This window comes from Tachypleus tridentatus, chromosome 12, assembly GCF_004210375.1.
Source record: "Tachypleus tridentatus isolate NWPU-2018 chromosome 12, ASM421037v1, whole genome shotgun sequence".
NCBI classification, from domain to species: Eukaryota; Metazoa; Arthropoda; class Merostomata; order Xiphosura; family Limulidae; genus Tachypleus; species Tachypleus tridentatus.
In genome coordinates, this window is record NC_134836.1 from 69,913,907 (window position 1) to 69,929,623 (window position 15,717).

At 36.5% G+C, this 15,717-nt stretch overlaps 1 protein-coding gene across 2 annotated transcripts in view; it reads left to right on the forward strand.

Annotated features, from left to right (window-relative positions):
- The first annotated feature begins 461 nt into the window (after nt 1–461).
- LOC143233524 (uncharacterized) overlaps nt 462–15,717 on the forward strand; it is a 116,216-nt gene continuing 100,960 nt past the window's right edge. The window contains exons 1-5 of one of the 2 annotated variants that reach the window (XM_076469825.1): nt 462–797; nt 7,097–7,300; nt 11,583–11,825; nt 12,417–12,610; nt 13,550–13,660. In XM_076469825.1, the coding sequence (XP_076325940.1) occupies nt 7,111–7,300; nt 11,583–11,825; nt 12,417–12,610; nt 13,550–13,660 (738 nt within the window). In that variant the 5' untranslated portion in view covers nt 462–797; nt 7,097–7,110. The remainder of the gene's footprint in view (nt 798–7,096; nt 7,301–11,582; nt 11,826–12,416; nt 12,611–13,549; nt 13,661–15,717) is intronic. The other variant, XM_076469826.1, reaches the window with a different exon arrangement.

The following is a 15,717-nucleotide window of genomic DNA, read 5'->3' on the forward strand; positions in this document are numbered from 1 at the left end:
AATCCCCGTCGCACCAAACATGCGCGCCCTTTCAGCCGTGGGGGCATTATAACGTTACGATCAATCCCACTATTCGTTGGTAAAATGAGTAGCCCAAGAGTTGGCGGTGGGTGGTTGTGACTAGCTGCCTTTCCTCTAGTCTTGCACTACTAAATTAGGGACGGCTAGCGCAGATAGCCGTCGTATAGCTTTGCGCGAAATACAAAAACAAACAAACAAACGTTTCTTTAATAGAGGGAGGGCGTCGCATGGGACGTGAATTTCCGAAGGAGGGCGCAGCAAAAAAAACAACAAAAAAAAAACTTTTGCCGTCGATTGGACAATGTTAAGAGTAGTAGGCTTTGTTTAACAAACAATAAAAATAGAAATGAACTTTGTTCACTAGTGAACTAGATAGTTAACAAAATAAATATCTAATCAGTTTTACTCATAATTAATTATCGACATGTCTCATGATTTCAGATTTTTCATTAGCTTGGAGCAAGGACTCGCCCTTCGCTCTAATTTTTCTGTGCACGGACTTTGGTTTCTATCACGTAAACAACGGAGCATGTGGTAGTAGAGAGGAAGTAAGCACTTTGCGAAGAGACCTGGCTGAATTGCTTCATGGTCGTTGGTGTTCGCTATAGAACTTGTACTAAATCATCAGTAACTGGAACTTGTGAAGTGAAACAGTGAATACATATTGATAGCCGTTTACTGCTGAGAACGACAACAAGCCAGATAACTGTTTACGGAAAAAACTTTTAACGAAGGGCTTCTGTTGGTGTTTTGACTTAAAGCAACCAGAGTTTTAGGTAAGGGACAGATTATGGTATTACACGACTGCTTAATATATATTTGTTTATACTATTAATATAGCATAAACTATCATATATACTATTAATATAGCATAATGTTTTACGACAACATGAGACCTACTGGCCTATCTTGGATGTTCCATCTTCTACACTGAACCAAAATTTTAATAAATAAATTTAAAAAATAATTAAATAGCCAGTCCTTGTCATTTATACACTTTTCAAGCTTGTTCTAACATTCGCTTAAATTTACAGCCTCGTGCAACATCTGAAGACTATTCATTCCAAAGACTAACCACCCTGCCAGTGTGAAATGGTTTTAATGCCTTAAAACTGTCATGTGTGAAAACGAAAAGGACGAATTTAGTGTTTTTCGGTTTTAAATTTGTCAATAAATAAATTATTACACCAAAAACTGTAAACTATCTTTAGCCCCCCTTCCAGATTACGCCAAAAGTAAAATCTTAATAAGAAGAGAAAAAAAAAATGTTTCTAGATGTTTCAGACTTTTAATAAAATTGTGATAAAATTCAAAGTTTGTTCCCTTGTTCTGTGTTTCCATTTTACCCATAACCCCAAGGAATTCGCAATACATTTACAGGAAAACGTAAATCAAAAAATAGAAATACAAACAAATGTAAACAAATTTTAGTTCAGGGTTAAAATAATAATTAAATACTTTAAAATAAAGATATTTTACAAGCATTAAATCGAAAAAAGGTGAACACGTTTTTCAGCTGTTGTCATAGTTTAGTATGTTCTGTAAACGTTTTTCTCCACAGGATTTTCTTTTCTTAAACGAATATTTAAACTATTATAAAACATATTAGGAAAATTATCATTAAAAACAACAACAATAAACCTTCTTGTGCATACTCTTAATAGCTTCAGATCCCTTTTGCTGATATTTCCCTTTTCAACTTAAATATTACGAATTAGTCTTCTAAGATTATAAATTCTCCCTACTGTATGACTCTCAGTGGCTTGAAAGTGTGTTGTTGTTGTTTTTGGGGGTGGGGAAGGTAGTCATATTATGCAACTTTAATTCAGAGAAAAATCTCCAATCAGATGTGACCTCGGAGTTAGGTTGTTGTTGTTGTTTTGAATTAAGCACAAAGCTACACAATGGGCTATCTGTGCTCTGCCCACCACGGGTATCGAAACCCAGTTTTTAGCGTTGTAAGTCCGCAGACATACCGCTGAGCCACTGGGGGGCTACGGATTTAGGTTTAATGGCAATGTGAAATATTGTCTAACCGTTGTAAAACCGTGCAAACAATGAACTTGTGATAATAGAAAAAAATAGACTTTTCTCAAAGTTGAAATAAAAAAACTATTTCATTTGTACTTAATAAAACTTAATCCTTTACTGTTCATCTTTTTTTCCCCACTCCTTCAATCAGTAATAATAATAAAAATCGTAGAAATTCCACTGTATACTCTGAGGTTCAATTCCAGAATTACCGATTTAGGCTATAGGGATCCGTTGCTTTTGAACGTTTTCTAAACTTCTGTGGTTTCTTTGTTTCCTCAGTTAAAAATTTAGACAAAAATACTGTCAGTTAATCCACTAGTCAGTCTTGGGCAGTATGTCGATACTATACTAATACTGACCAGTTTGAAAAGACGTTACTAATTTTAGAATTACAGAATAGGCTAAATTTTTATTTTATTCTACACGTGCTACACACAATTGGTTTCAGCATTACGCAACTGTACATGGATGAGTGCAAAAATGTCGGTAGATGTTACCTTGAACTAAATTCGCTAGAAAGTTTGAAGATGAGTGACCCGACTTTGTGTCATAACACGGGTGACCTAACTAGCTGATCCTGAAACCTGTTTCTGAGCTTGGTTCGTGGGTGCGTTTCTTCATGAAATCTTTTAATAGTTACTTCCTACTTTAGAACAAAAACAACAACAGCAATGGCGCAGAATGTCCTGTTCTAGCGCTGCGGACACCGTGTTACAACTCACAAGTACTGGTCCACATCCTACAAATTATTTTGATTGTTGAACCAATAAACATTACAACCAAAAATTACAAACCATTTGTTTTTACTGTTAGTTTCTTACCACATGAAAATTTTTTCTCTTAGTCACTTAACACATGAAAGTCTTTACTGTTAGTTTCTTACCACATGAAAATTTTTCTCTTAGTTACTTAACACATGAAAGTCTTTACTGTTAGTTTCCTACCACATGAAAATTTTTTTCTGTTAGTTTCTTAATACATGAAAGTCTTTATTGTTAGTTACTTAACACATGAAAGTCTTTATTGTTAGTTACTTAACACATGAAAGTCTTTATTGTTAGTTTCTTAATACGTGAAAGTCTTTATTGTTAGTTACTTAACACATGAAAGTCTTTATTGTTAGTTTCTTAATACGTGAAAGTCTTTATTGTTAGTTTCTTAATACATAGGCCCGGCATGGCCAAGTGGTTAGGGCGCTCGACTCGTAATCCGAGGGTTACGGGTTCGAATCCCCATCACATCAAACATGCTCGCCCTTTCAGCCGTGGAGCGTTATAATTTTACAGTCAATCTCACTATTCGTTGGTAAAAGAGTCGCCCAAGAGTTAGCAGCAGTGGGTAGTGATGACTAGCTGCCTTCCCTCTAGTCTTACACTGCTAAATTAGGGACGGCTAGCGCAGATAGTCCTCGTGTAGCTTTGCGCGAAATTCACATAAACAGTACTTAATGCATGAACGTTTTGCTAGAAGGTTTATTCGGGAGTATTCTACACTATTTCTAAACTAGTATGTGACAGTTCTAGGTTAATTGCTGAGGTAATAAAGAAATGGCTTAATGGACGGTTCGCTTGACATCATCGAAATTCTCCTCTCGGTACTCATGAAAATGTCTTTTTATTTGTGGAAGTCAGTATTAAGAACAAGTACATATTATATATTCTAATTCTTACAACGTTTGAACTAAAGACTTGCCTTCCAGTGGCACAGCGGCGTGTCTGTGGAGCTGTAACGGAAGAAACGGAGGTTCGATACCCGTAGTGGGGAGAGCACAGATAGCTCTTTGTCTAGCTTTGTACTAAAGTACAACCAAACCAAAGACTTTTATAAAATTAAACTTACGGATCGAAGTGTTTACTACATATTAACTAGGTTGAAAACAAGAACGACTGCCCCTTCGCCACATTATCAGTAAAAACAAATATGCATGTTTTTATTTAAATATTAGATTCCTTTCCTTCAGAAATTATACTGTAAAAAGTAATGATTTTTGAAATCGAAGTATAGTATACGAGAACTTCTCAATAGTTGATGTTCAAGCATTATACAAAGACTGTCTTTGTGGTTATGCGTGTTGGAACACAAACTAACCGCTATAATGTTATACAGTTGTGTGTGTGACCAACCTGTCTTTGTGGTTATGCGTGTTGGAACACAAACTAACTACTATAATGTTATACAATTTTGTGTGTCACGTACCTGTCTTTGTGGTTATGTGTGTTGGAACACAAACTAACCGCTATAATGTTATACCGTTTGTTTAAATTATATTTGTTTTATTTGTGACGAAGACATTACTGAATTGTTAATAAAACAACTGAAGCTATTCGGAACTCGTGGCTTTTATTCCATTGTATAGGATTAACCCTACCCATGGTTAAAGATGTATTCATAACTTAGCTGCTGAACTACGAATATTAACCAGCTACGGTATTCTAGTTTATGGCAATAACTATAAGAGAAGTACTCGTCTTGGAAAACGTGCTGTCGATATATTTATGTTAGTGTATTTCACAAGTAGTTGCCGTCTTCCATATATTTTTGATAGAACCAAAGATTTGGATACTCCAAGTTTTTCTCTCCAAAGTAATCATACCATCTCCATGGATCTTTGGGTTTCAGAATAGCAGGATTGATTCTCTCCAAAGTAATCATACCATCTCCATGGATCTTTGGGTTTCAGAATAGCAGGATTGTTTCTCTCCAAAGTAATCATACCATCACCATGGATCTTTGGGCTTCAGAATAGCAGGATTGTTTCTCTCCAAAGTAATCATACCATTACCATGGATCTTTGGGCTTCAGAATAGCAGGATTGTTTCTCTCCAAGGTAATCGTACCATCACCATGGATTTTAGTGTTTCAGAATAGCAGGATTGTTTTTCTCCAAAGTAACCATACCATCACCATGGATCTTGAGGTTTCAGGATATCACCATTATGAATTTTCTGTGAGATACGAAAGGTGCATCTAATTATTTGAAACTGGTGCCTGTCAAGAAAATGCTATTTGTCAAACTACTTTGATTTTTCATCTTTCCGCTAGATTGTGCTTACAATAAGTAAAAAGGAGTAATCAGTAAAACCATAGAAAATGTCTCCAGTTGACATGTTTATAGCCGTTTCTCCATTGTGAAGATACTTTGGTATTATCTTCTACATATACGTACATGACTTACAAATATATATACATATGGACAGAATATTTTCGATAGTTTCCAGAAGACATATATTTTTAAATGCTTAAATTACCTTTCTTAAATAAATTCTTCACTTGTGTTGAGATCATTGGTATTAATTCATGTTAAAACACTTACAGGTAATTAACTCTATCTATCGCGTAGGAAAATAGATTCAGCAGTTTTTTGATATTAAGCACAATTTATTAATTAAGCACAAAGAGCTATCTTTGCTCTGCTCACCACGAGTGTTGAAACCCGGTTTCTAGCAGTATCAGTCCACAGACACTCCACTGTGACACTGGAAGGCAGACTCAGTGATGACATTCTGAATGTAATCTAATTAGTATAACATCAGTAATTCACTTCAATAGTTAATGTTCTTCGTACGATTAAAGTGTAGTGAACATTTAATTCTATCTTTCTAATCCATTTTAATAGTTAATGTTCTTCGTACGATTAAAGTGTAATGAACATTTAATTCTATCTTTCTAATCTTAACTTCTCTCCCACCAGTTGATAAAAATTTTTAAACTTCGCAGTGAGTTTGCAGGTTTAGAACTTTAGAAAATTTGTGTTTCGATACTCGTGGTGGGCACAATACAGATAGCCCATTGTGTAGCTTTGTGCTTAACAGCAAGAAACAAACATAAACGTATTATTGGAAGATTACTGTAAATGTTTGCATATGGACTCCTTTGTTTTCCCACATGGTTTTTTCGTCATGTATGCTCCGCCTCGCTTAAGAATTATACACGTTAACGAGTTATATCAGTTTCATTTACATTAACTTATTCAAATATTAATAGATGCTACTTCATACTATAATCAAGACTGTGTACAAAAATGAAATAGTGAAATCATTAAATGTGATTAGAGTCACCCAAATGCATACAATAACAGTTGTGCTGTTATTCCAAGCACTGATTTTCCGCCATATTTTAACCATTATATGGATGAAAGCACGTCTTATGTCAGTCAAATGACTTACCTGATAACTGGTGTGAATGACTTAAAAACTAAACACCCCTTTCGTTTGTCCCCAGGGGAGGGCGGTGTGGACCCACCGTCATAATTTCACTTCACCAGCATGAGAAAGTTTGTTTGGTTTGTTGATGGCAAAGCTAATAAGTCTATCACAAGAAAGCTGGCCGACTGGTAACACCTGGTGTCAACTCTTGGACGCACCTTTATCAATGAGTAGTGGAATTAATTGAACATCATAACGTTCTCACAAGTGAAAGGGTGAACATGTTCAGCGGCAGATTTCGATCTCACGATCATATTGTGAGTCGCATGTTCTAAGTACCAAATCACACGCAAACTTTTAAATTATTTAAAAGTGTTTGGAATATAAGTGCTTGGAATTGTTAAAATACATTTAACGAATATAGAATATATGACTTTATACTATTAGTTTTATAGAATACTGAATAGTTTATTTGGTGATGTATTATTTAAATATTTAATACTTCAGTAAATTATGTTTTTCTGTAATTGTTAGTTGTAGTTGTCATGACAAGGCGTTTATCCAAGAAGGTGAGGCCTCGGCATGGCCAGGTGGTTACGGCACTTGATTCGTAATCCAAAGGTCGCGGGTTTGATTCTCCGTCTCACCAAACATTCTCGCCTTTTCAGCCTTGGAGGTATTATAATGTGACGCTCAATCCCACTATTCCTTAGTAAAAGAGTAGCCTAAGAGTTGGCGGTGAGTGGTGATGAATAGTCTTACACTGCTAAATTAGGGACGGCTAGAGCAGATAGTCCTTGTGAAGTTTCATGAGAAATTAAAAAAAACTAACAAATAAATCAAAATGTAAATCATGAATTTCTTTCTTTCTTTTTTGTCATAATCTATTGCAACAGTGATATTTCTCCTGATGGACCAGAGAGCAACTAAACAACACGTCAGCCAGAAAAGCAACAACAAAGAAGATAATTCACAATACAGTAGTTCAGCTGAAACTACTGGGAAGATACCGGCTTGTATGGAACATCACAGATCTCCAGTCAAAAACGACCGAGTCAACCGGCGCAGAGAAATCCAAATTTTCAGAAACCTTGTTTTAGGTAAATACTTCACATTATTTTGAAAAGTTAAAAAACAGAAACTACAACAAAAGTATCGACGATTTTTTATATTAAAACAAAAGTTAAGCGAAACTCGTAAGTCCATACTCAATTGTTTGGCAACTTTAGCACCAAAATTATAACATTGTTCATTGTTTCAGTTGCACTTAGAACAAGAAAAGTAAAGAGCGCGAGAGAATATTCTTTCCAGATTGCCAGGCCTTTGCATGGCCAGGTGGTTAAAGCATTCGACTAGCAATTTGAGGGTCATAGGATCGAATCCCCGTCACAACAAACGTGCTCACCCTTTCAGCCGTGGGTACGTTATAATGTGACGTCCAATTCCACTATTCGTTGGTAAACGAGCATCCCAAAGGTTGGCGGTAGGTAGTGATGACTAGTGGCCTTTCCTCTAGTCTTACACTGCTAAATTGGGAATGGCTAGAGCAGATATCTCTCGTGTAGCTTTGCGCGAAATTCAAAAAACAAAACAGACTAATCTGTTCCTCCACAAGTGACACAGCAGTACGTCTGCGGATTTGTACTGCTAGAAACCGAGCTTCAATACCCGTGATGTGCAGAGCACAGATCGTCCTTTGTGCAACTTTGTGCTCAGCAACGTTCAGCACCATCTTTTAAATGTAAATAAAAATGCTCTTATGTAAGATATTTATAGAATTTGTTCAAAATGATTTTCTAAAATTCTTTGAATTGTCTTCATTCTTTTAAAATATCGGGAAAATGTTTCTAGCTGTGACAGCAGGATGACCAATAACCGTATAGATTTTACTTCAACTTAATGAGGGGAGGAGGAAGTTGGTTATTTTGGGTTTAAATTTCCACACATTGATGACGTCCGTATAAGATGAAGTACCCATGAATGCTCTAAGCCAGGGGTTCCCAACCTTTTGGCACTAGCGACCCCTTACCTAAAAGTTTGAAACCCATGTGACCCCCTACTTAGGGCTTACTATCAGCAGCTTAATTTTTCTTTTATTTTCTGTGAAGGAGAAAGAAAGAAACATCTAAAAAAATATTTAATTATCTGTAATTATTTAATAGCAAATTAAATCACATTGGTCCAACCTGAATTCACAAAAAAGAACATATATTTCTTAAAATAATATTAACATAGGTTTGAACAGCTATCCAACCCAGCTAGTGAGATGCCTGATGTTGCATTTCAGCAGCAAGCTTTGAAATTTGTGGCCGAGCGTTTGTTAGAGCCAGTCTCATGTCATCTCCAACATCCAATCTGTTCCTATTCTTTGTTTTTATATTGACAAGAGTGGAAAATCCTGCCTCACACAAGTAGATAGAAGCAAATGGAACAAGGACACGTAAAGCTATCATGCTGACTTTGGAGTATGACTGATACATAGCGCACCAGAATTGAGTCACGGATTTCACCTTGAAGAGATCACGAGCTGAAGAGTCGTTCCTTAGATCCAGAAATTCATCTTGGATATCATCTGGGATGCTGGATACATCAAGTTCAGTACAAAATGGGTTCTTTACCAGGGCCTCCTGTTCCCGTGATAGCTCAGGGAAGTAACGCTCGACTTCCTTTTCTAGAGACTGAAGATGTTCGGTAATCTCATCCTGGAGGAACGGATCCAGTTGGATCTGAGACTCATCCGTCACTCCACAAAGTTTTTCAAACATAGCGATGTTTCCAAGATTGGTTTTCCGACGCCAGTTCTGCAGTTTGGAAACAAAGGCCCGAAGACTATCTTGAAAAAGGAGAACATGTGTTTCCCTTCCTTGAAGCTTCAAATTGAGCTTGTTCAGCTGGTCAAAAATGTCGGCCAGGAATGCAACCCTTTTACCCCATGCTTCATCTTCGAAGTGAGCTACAAGATCTTTCCTTTCTTCAGTCTCCAGGAATAGCTTTATTTCATCTTTCATTTCAAAGACACGATTAATAACGTTTCCTTTCGACAACCAACGTACTGCTGTGTAGAAGAGAAGGACTTCATGTCTTTGCATAGTTCTTTGAATAGGCGAGTGTTGAGTGCTTGAGTCTTCACATAATTTACAATTTTGATTACAGATTCAAGCACTTCCTGCAGAGAGGCAGGGAGATCTTACTGGCGAGAGCATATCGATGAATCATGCAGTGGATGCCCTTTGCTTGAGGTGCTAGCTTCTTCACTCTCGACTGGAATCCTGATTTCAATCCCAGCATAGCCGGTGCCCCATCCGTACAAACCCCACACACGTTTTCCCATTGAAGATCTTCGTCTTGAAAAAAAGTTGAAACGTTTTCCATGACATCATCAGCTTTTGTTGTGGTTTCAAATGCACTGCAGAATAAGAATTCGTTTTTGATGTCACCTGAATTAATGTATCTCACGAAGACAAGCAACTGAGAACATGAACTTACATCTGTTGACTCGTCGAGCTGAAAGGAGAACAAAGGGGAACCCTTGATTTCGGTCAAAACCTGTTCCTTCACATCCATAGACATTTTATAAATGCGCCTCCGTATAGTATTATTTGACAGGGATACTTGCTGCATCTTCTTTGCACTGGCTTCTCCAAGAATAAGATTTACTGCTTTCATCATGGAGGGTTTAAGAAGTGTTTCTCCAATCGTGTGAGGCTTTTTTTGTTTAGCAATTTAGAATGCAACCTCATATGAAGCTTCCACTACGGTTGCACTCTGCTGCTGAAACGACCCACTTCTATCGATTCTTTGGCTTTTAAGACACCGTTCATGCCGTTTGAAGAAATCCAAACCCTTCTTTGCGTGTTGTGGATGTTTCGTCTCGAGATGATGCTTGAGTTTTGATGGTTTCATTGACTCTGCACTCAGGACAGCATGGCACAAAACACACTGTGGTTTCTCGATGCCATCGTTGGCGAGCACAGTGGTGAAGCCAATGTTGAGGTAGCATTCTGAGTATCTGCGCCATTTAGCCATGGACACAACTCACCTCTACTGCTTACTTATCTCCTTGTTAAAATAAAATAAAAATGTTGAATATTGAACGCTTTGGCAACTGTAGATCTTACACTGACTACTTGTGGGGGGGGGTGCAGGTAGAGTAATGATGGGGTAAGTATTGGGAGGGAAGGGAGCGTGGCCAGTCGCGCGATTCGTCATCCACCAATCAGCAACGGACATGTGACTCGCGTGTCGACAGCGAGCACACACACACTTCATCACAGCTAAACAGACACACAAGCATACGTACATGCGCGTGCACTCACATACTCGCTACTCACTAGTACACACATACATACAGTTGCAGACACATACACATTCACTCACAGGCACGCATACATACACCCATAATATCACCTAATGACATTGAACTAACGTAGCACACGTTTTGCTTTGCACCGAAACAAAAAAAATGTAAGAGCATGAAAATGTAATTGATGAAATAAAATTATTGTTATCCCAAGCTACTTCTAACAAGGCTACGCTACTCCCCTGCCAAGGCTTTGCGACCCCCTGGGGGGTCGCGACCCACACCGGTTGGGAACCCCTGCTCTAAGCATAATTCGGGTCTCGTCCGATCTCCGCGGTCAACCAATATGGAGTCTGCTGGCAGAAAGGCACATCCGTGGACTTACAATGCTAGAAACCGGGTTTCGATTCTCGAGGTGGGCAGAGTACATCGTATAACTTTGTTCTCAACTGCAAACAAGGAAGCTTTAAACATAAACCATTTTTTCTACCACTATAACTATATCTTTTGTGTTTAATTTGGTCATTATATTGGTCTGTAACGGTACACGTGAGGTATTACAATTAATTTTCGTTATATTGACAATATTTATTATTTTTAATCGATTGTTTCTGTTTTAATAGCTTATATACGTTTGTTGTTTGTTTTTTTAAGCCACGGAGTTTTTTCTACAAAGTCGCGGGCCCACCTTTAAGCCTAAGAGCTCATAACCCTAAACATCGAATTGTATCGTGGACTCAGCAGACAGCCCGATTTGGATTTGCTGTAAAAAAATACACACATATACACATAATTCGTTCACTGATATAATTTTAGAAGAAAAATATTTCTAAAGTAGCAATAATATTTAGCCGAGTTTATGCCTAAAGAAAAATAAATAATTATATCTGAGTTTAATGTATCAATTATTTGGAAGAAAAGCTGTGTCTACCTCAAATAATCGAATGGAGAACCATAACAAAAGGGCAGTACTTGTTTAACATAAATAGTTATGGTGAGCGCCATTTCCTAAGCCTTCCTCACGTTGTCACTGGTGTCTTGAACAATTAAACCAAAATAAAGATCCACCATATGTCTTTTAGGCGACCCCGACCTTGCGATTCCACTCGATGATGAATTTCTCCTGAAATTTCTTCGTTCTAGAAAGTTTGACCCAGACAGAGCTTTACACTTACTGCAAAAGTATTACAGATTACGTGTAGATAACCCGGTACTCTTTCAAGATTTTCTACCTTCGGCAATGAAAGAAATTTTTAGTGACAACATCCAGGGAATATTACCTCATCGAGCGCCATCTGGTGCAGCAATTTTTGTCTTCAAAACGAGTAAGTGAAACAGTATTGTCCTTCTTCACAGGTCTGGCATGGCCAAGTGTTTAGGGCACTCAACTCGCAATCTGAGGGTCTTGGGCTCGAATCTCCGTGTCACCAAACATGCTCGCCCTTTCCGCCGTGGGAGTATTATTATAGCGTCCCCACACCTGAAAGGGCGAGCATATTTGATCTGAAGGGGATTCGAATCCGCGATCCTCAAATTGTGAGTCGAGCACCCTAACCATCTAGCCATGCTGGGTCTCACATTATACAATTGACACTGTAATTTTTTATAAAATATTCTAAGCACTTTCAGCAATGGTTGCATTATAAGAGTAACGGTCAATCTCTTACTGTGAATGGTGGGTAGAAAGGGTAATGCTGACTGACTGCCTTCTCTCTGACCATTAGTAACGTCCCATAAACATGAAATACAAATACAGGTTTATACTTTTACCGTTATAGATTTTAATAGGAAATGAAATCGTTAAACCCGAGAAATGATTTAAGTGTTGGAATTTTATTGTGGAACTTTCTGGTGATCTCGTAAAGGTTTTTGTTATTTTTAAACCTCAGTACGCTTAAAACATTTTTTTTTCTTAGGCTCATGGAATACTTCTAAATTCGACGCAGACGATATTTTTCGGGCTAACATGATGTGTTTAGAAAAAGCTATTGTAGATGAGGCTACCCAAAAACATGGAATAGCAGCAATTATGGATCTCGAAGGTTTTAGTTTTAGTCACTTCCGCCTGATTACTCCAAACCACACTCGCCGAATTATAGCTTTAGTACAGGTAAATTATTGTTTACCAGACGATTTTAAAGTTATAAACCCTGCATGTTAATTATTTGGATACTCACAAATGAATATGTGTAATACACGACGAATTTCTTGTCGAATATCAGCTTTTGGTATTTCTAATCACTTATGTAAGTTCCAAAAATATGGTATACTAACTGATTGATTTTTATACTCTAAAATCGGGTTTCAAATATAAATCAAAATTTGTTGAAATCACATGGAAATTCTCAACCCTATTATGTACTAAAAGAAGTCAGTAATCCATAGCAAATAAAGATTTATCATCCATACACCATTCCTCTATTGGCAATGAGGTACTTCCCCCTTGAAAAATGAAAGACTATTTCTTTACTCAATCAATATATGTGTACGAGTTATTTGATTCACTTTGCGATTTCATACTCTCCCCCTCTGTAATTTGCTAATTTGCCATTAAGTATTAAGAAGCAAAAATTCACCATTGAATGAGAGGATATGTTTGCTTCTTCTGAATTAGCATCGCATGTGTGCTTGAAACAACCAACAATCCCCATCATCTTTTCTAACATTTAGAAAATGTTAAAAAAAGTTTGTTTTATGTTTCTTGAGAAGTGCTCTTTTCGTCAATGAGTCCCATCCTTTTAATGTCTTCTGCAAATTATGGACAATGACCCCTTGTTTAACCACTGCTCATAAGCACAGTCCATCTAATCATTGGAGTGTTTAACCACTTTTCATAAACACGATCCAATTGTATCTCAAAAATAGTACATAACCATCATTACGAACAACAAACGTAGTGTATAATTGATTGTCAAGACTGTAGAGTGACAAGCTGAGCACAGAAATACGGTTTGCTACATCAATAGGTTTTCACTCCTGTAATAGACATTTGTCAATATCAAACGAACAATAGCATATATATTATTATTATTTTTTCATTTTTTTTCAGGACTGCTTCCCTGCGCGGTTTAGAGATATCCATATTGTCAATGAGCCCACACTCTTTGGAGTACTATTTAACCTCTTGAAGCCATTCTTAAACGAAAAGCTAAAAAATAGGGTGAGATTTTGTTATTGTTTTTTTGGTATTTTTGTTCTGATCTACAAGAGTAATCGTTTTCCTTCTTGTAAGGGCTTAATGGGATTAAAACGGGCATTGTATATTATGTTCGTTGACGTATTACATGTAAATAGATTTTTATTCATAATGTATACCCTATTGTTTTAATCAGATCTCATGATTGTCAAACCAACTTCCTCGTTTAGCGGACCTGTAATCATGAATCAATTCTAAAAAGTAATAAATGTGGTGGATCAGTGGACTCTCACGAAACTGTTAAATTAGCATCATAATTGTAAATAATAACCAACAGATGGCACTACTTATGTTTAGATTCTACAGTGACTCAGAAAGTCAAGGTCGTGGAAAAAAGTTTTTATCTTGTACATGTTACTACTTTAGTGTCGTATCTTCACCTTGATTTGCTCAATGAGCGCATATATTTGTAACTAATCTATCTTTTATCTAAATAAATTAAAATAAATTGAAATATATATTTTTTTCATTTCTGACTTACTGGAAGATTGCCTCTGTGCCGAGTTTTTTTTTTTTTCTTAAATTGTATATTTTAAAACGTAAAAGTGTTTTTGAGTATGCATCTCTCATAACAAATTTCGGACACGTTAGTGTATATTCTTGGGCCTTTAAGTCATGCGTTTCCTTTGCACACTGTTATTTCGTTTCAGATATATACCCATGGAAACGACTTTACGTCTCTGCATCAATATATGCCCTCTGATATTTTACCTTCTGACTACGGTGGACGTTTAGAGTCATTCAACAATGAAAACTGGCACTTAGAATTACAAAACAGCGAAGACATGTTTATAAAAAATAACAGATACGGCTATAAAGGTTTCGTTTCCTTGGAATAAACACACCTCAAAAACTCCTCTGGGAGAAAGTTACTGCGTACGGGAGAAATAAAACTGATAACATGATTTCACTATCTACTGTCAATATTATTTTAATACATAGTGTTCATTCACAAAAACACCAACAGCAATATGTTAAAACCATGTCGCTTCGTAACGACACTCCAGTTTGTGTATGCATAAATATATCTATATTCAAGCGCAAAGTCATATCAGGCGCTATCTTCGCTAAGCCAACACACCGGAAAAAAAACATCGCTCATAAACACACATTTGCTTTTAAATAAATATACATATAAATATAGGTTATGCAATAAATAAAAAATGTGTAAGTGATTTTGTCTATATCAGAGTTATCAAACACAAGAGCCCGGCATGGCCACGTGGTTAGGGCAATCTGAGGGTCGCAGGCTCGATTCCCTGTCCTACTAAATGTGCTCGCCCTCTCAGCCGTGGGGAGGATGGTTATAATATTTCGGCCAATCCAACTGTTTGTTAGTAAAAGAGTATCCTTATAGTCTTTCACTGTTAAATTAGGCACGGATAACGGACATAGCCTTCACGGAGCTTTGCTCGAAATTCAAAACAAACCAATCAAAGGCAAGGCATTTCGAGAAAACCCACACAAAGGACTGAGAAATACTGTCTAAAAGTACAAGTAAGCAAATAATGAATATAAGAATAAAAAACGAAAGTAACTTCCTTGACAATATTTGTGTACATATTTTAAATGTTATCTCTCAAATTAATTATATGAATTAGTAATTAAGAACAAAATATTTTGAATTATTTTATAAAAGTTTTACTTTGGTATTACCCATAATATCGAATGCAAATTCTTATGAAACCATTTTATTTTGTTGTTATAACTGTTAATGTTTCTTTGTGCATTTTGTTTGTATGTTTTAATTGTACAAACTAATTAAATGCTACATAGGTTGAATGAAAATGACACTATAATTACGCTTGAATGTGTGACATTTTAGGTTTTCAAATTTCAAATGTCACAATTAGACATTTGAGTAAAACTACATTGAGTGTGCTCAGAACGACAATATCAGTGTTTATGAGTTATCTTGTATTTCTCTAAACGTATTAAAATACTCATAGTTACCTAGGAGATGAGTTAAATTTTCTTTTATTTTTTATTTTTTGTATTTTTTTAACAGTTTGAACCAAGTA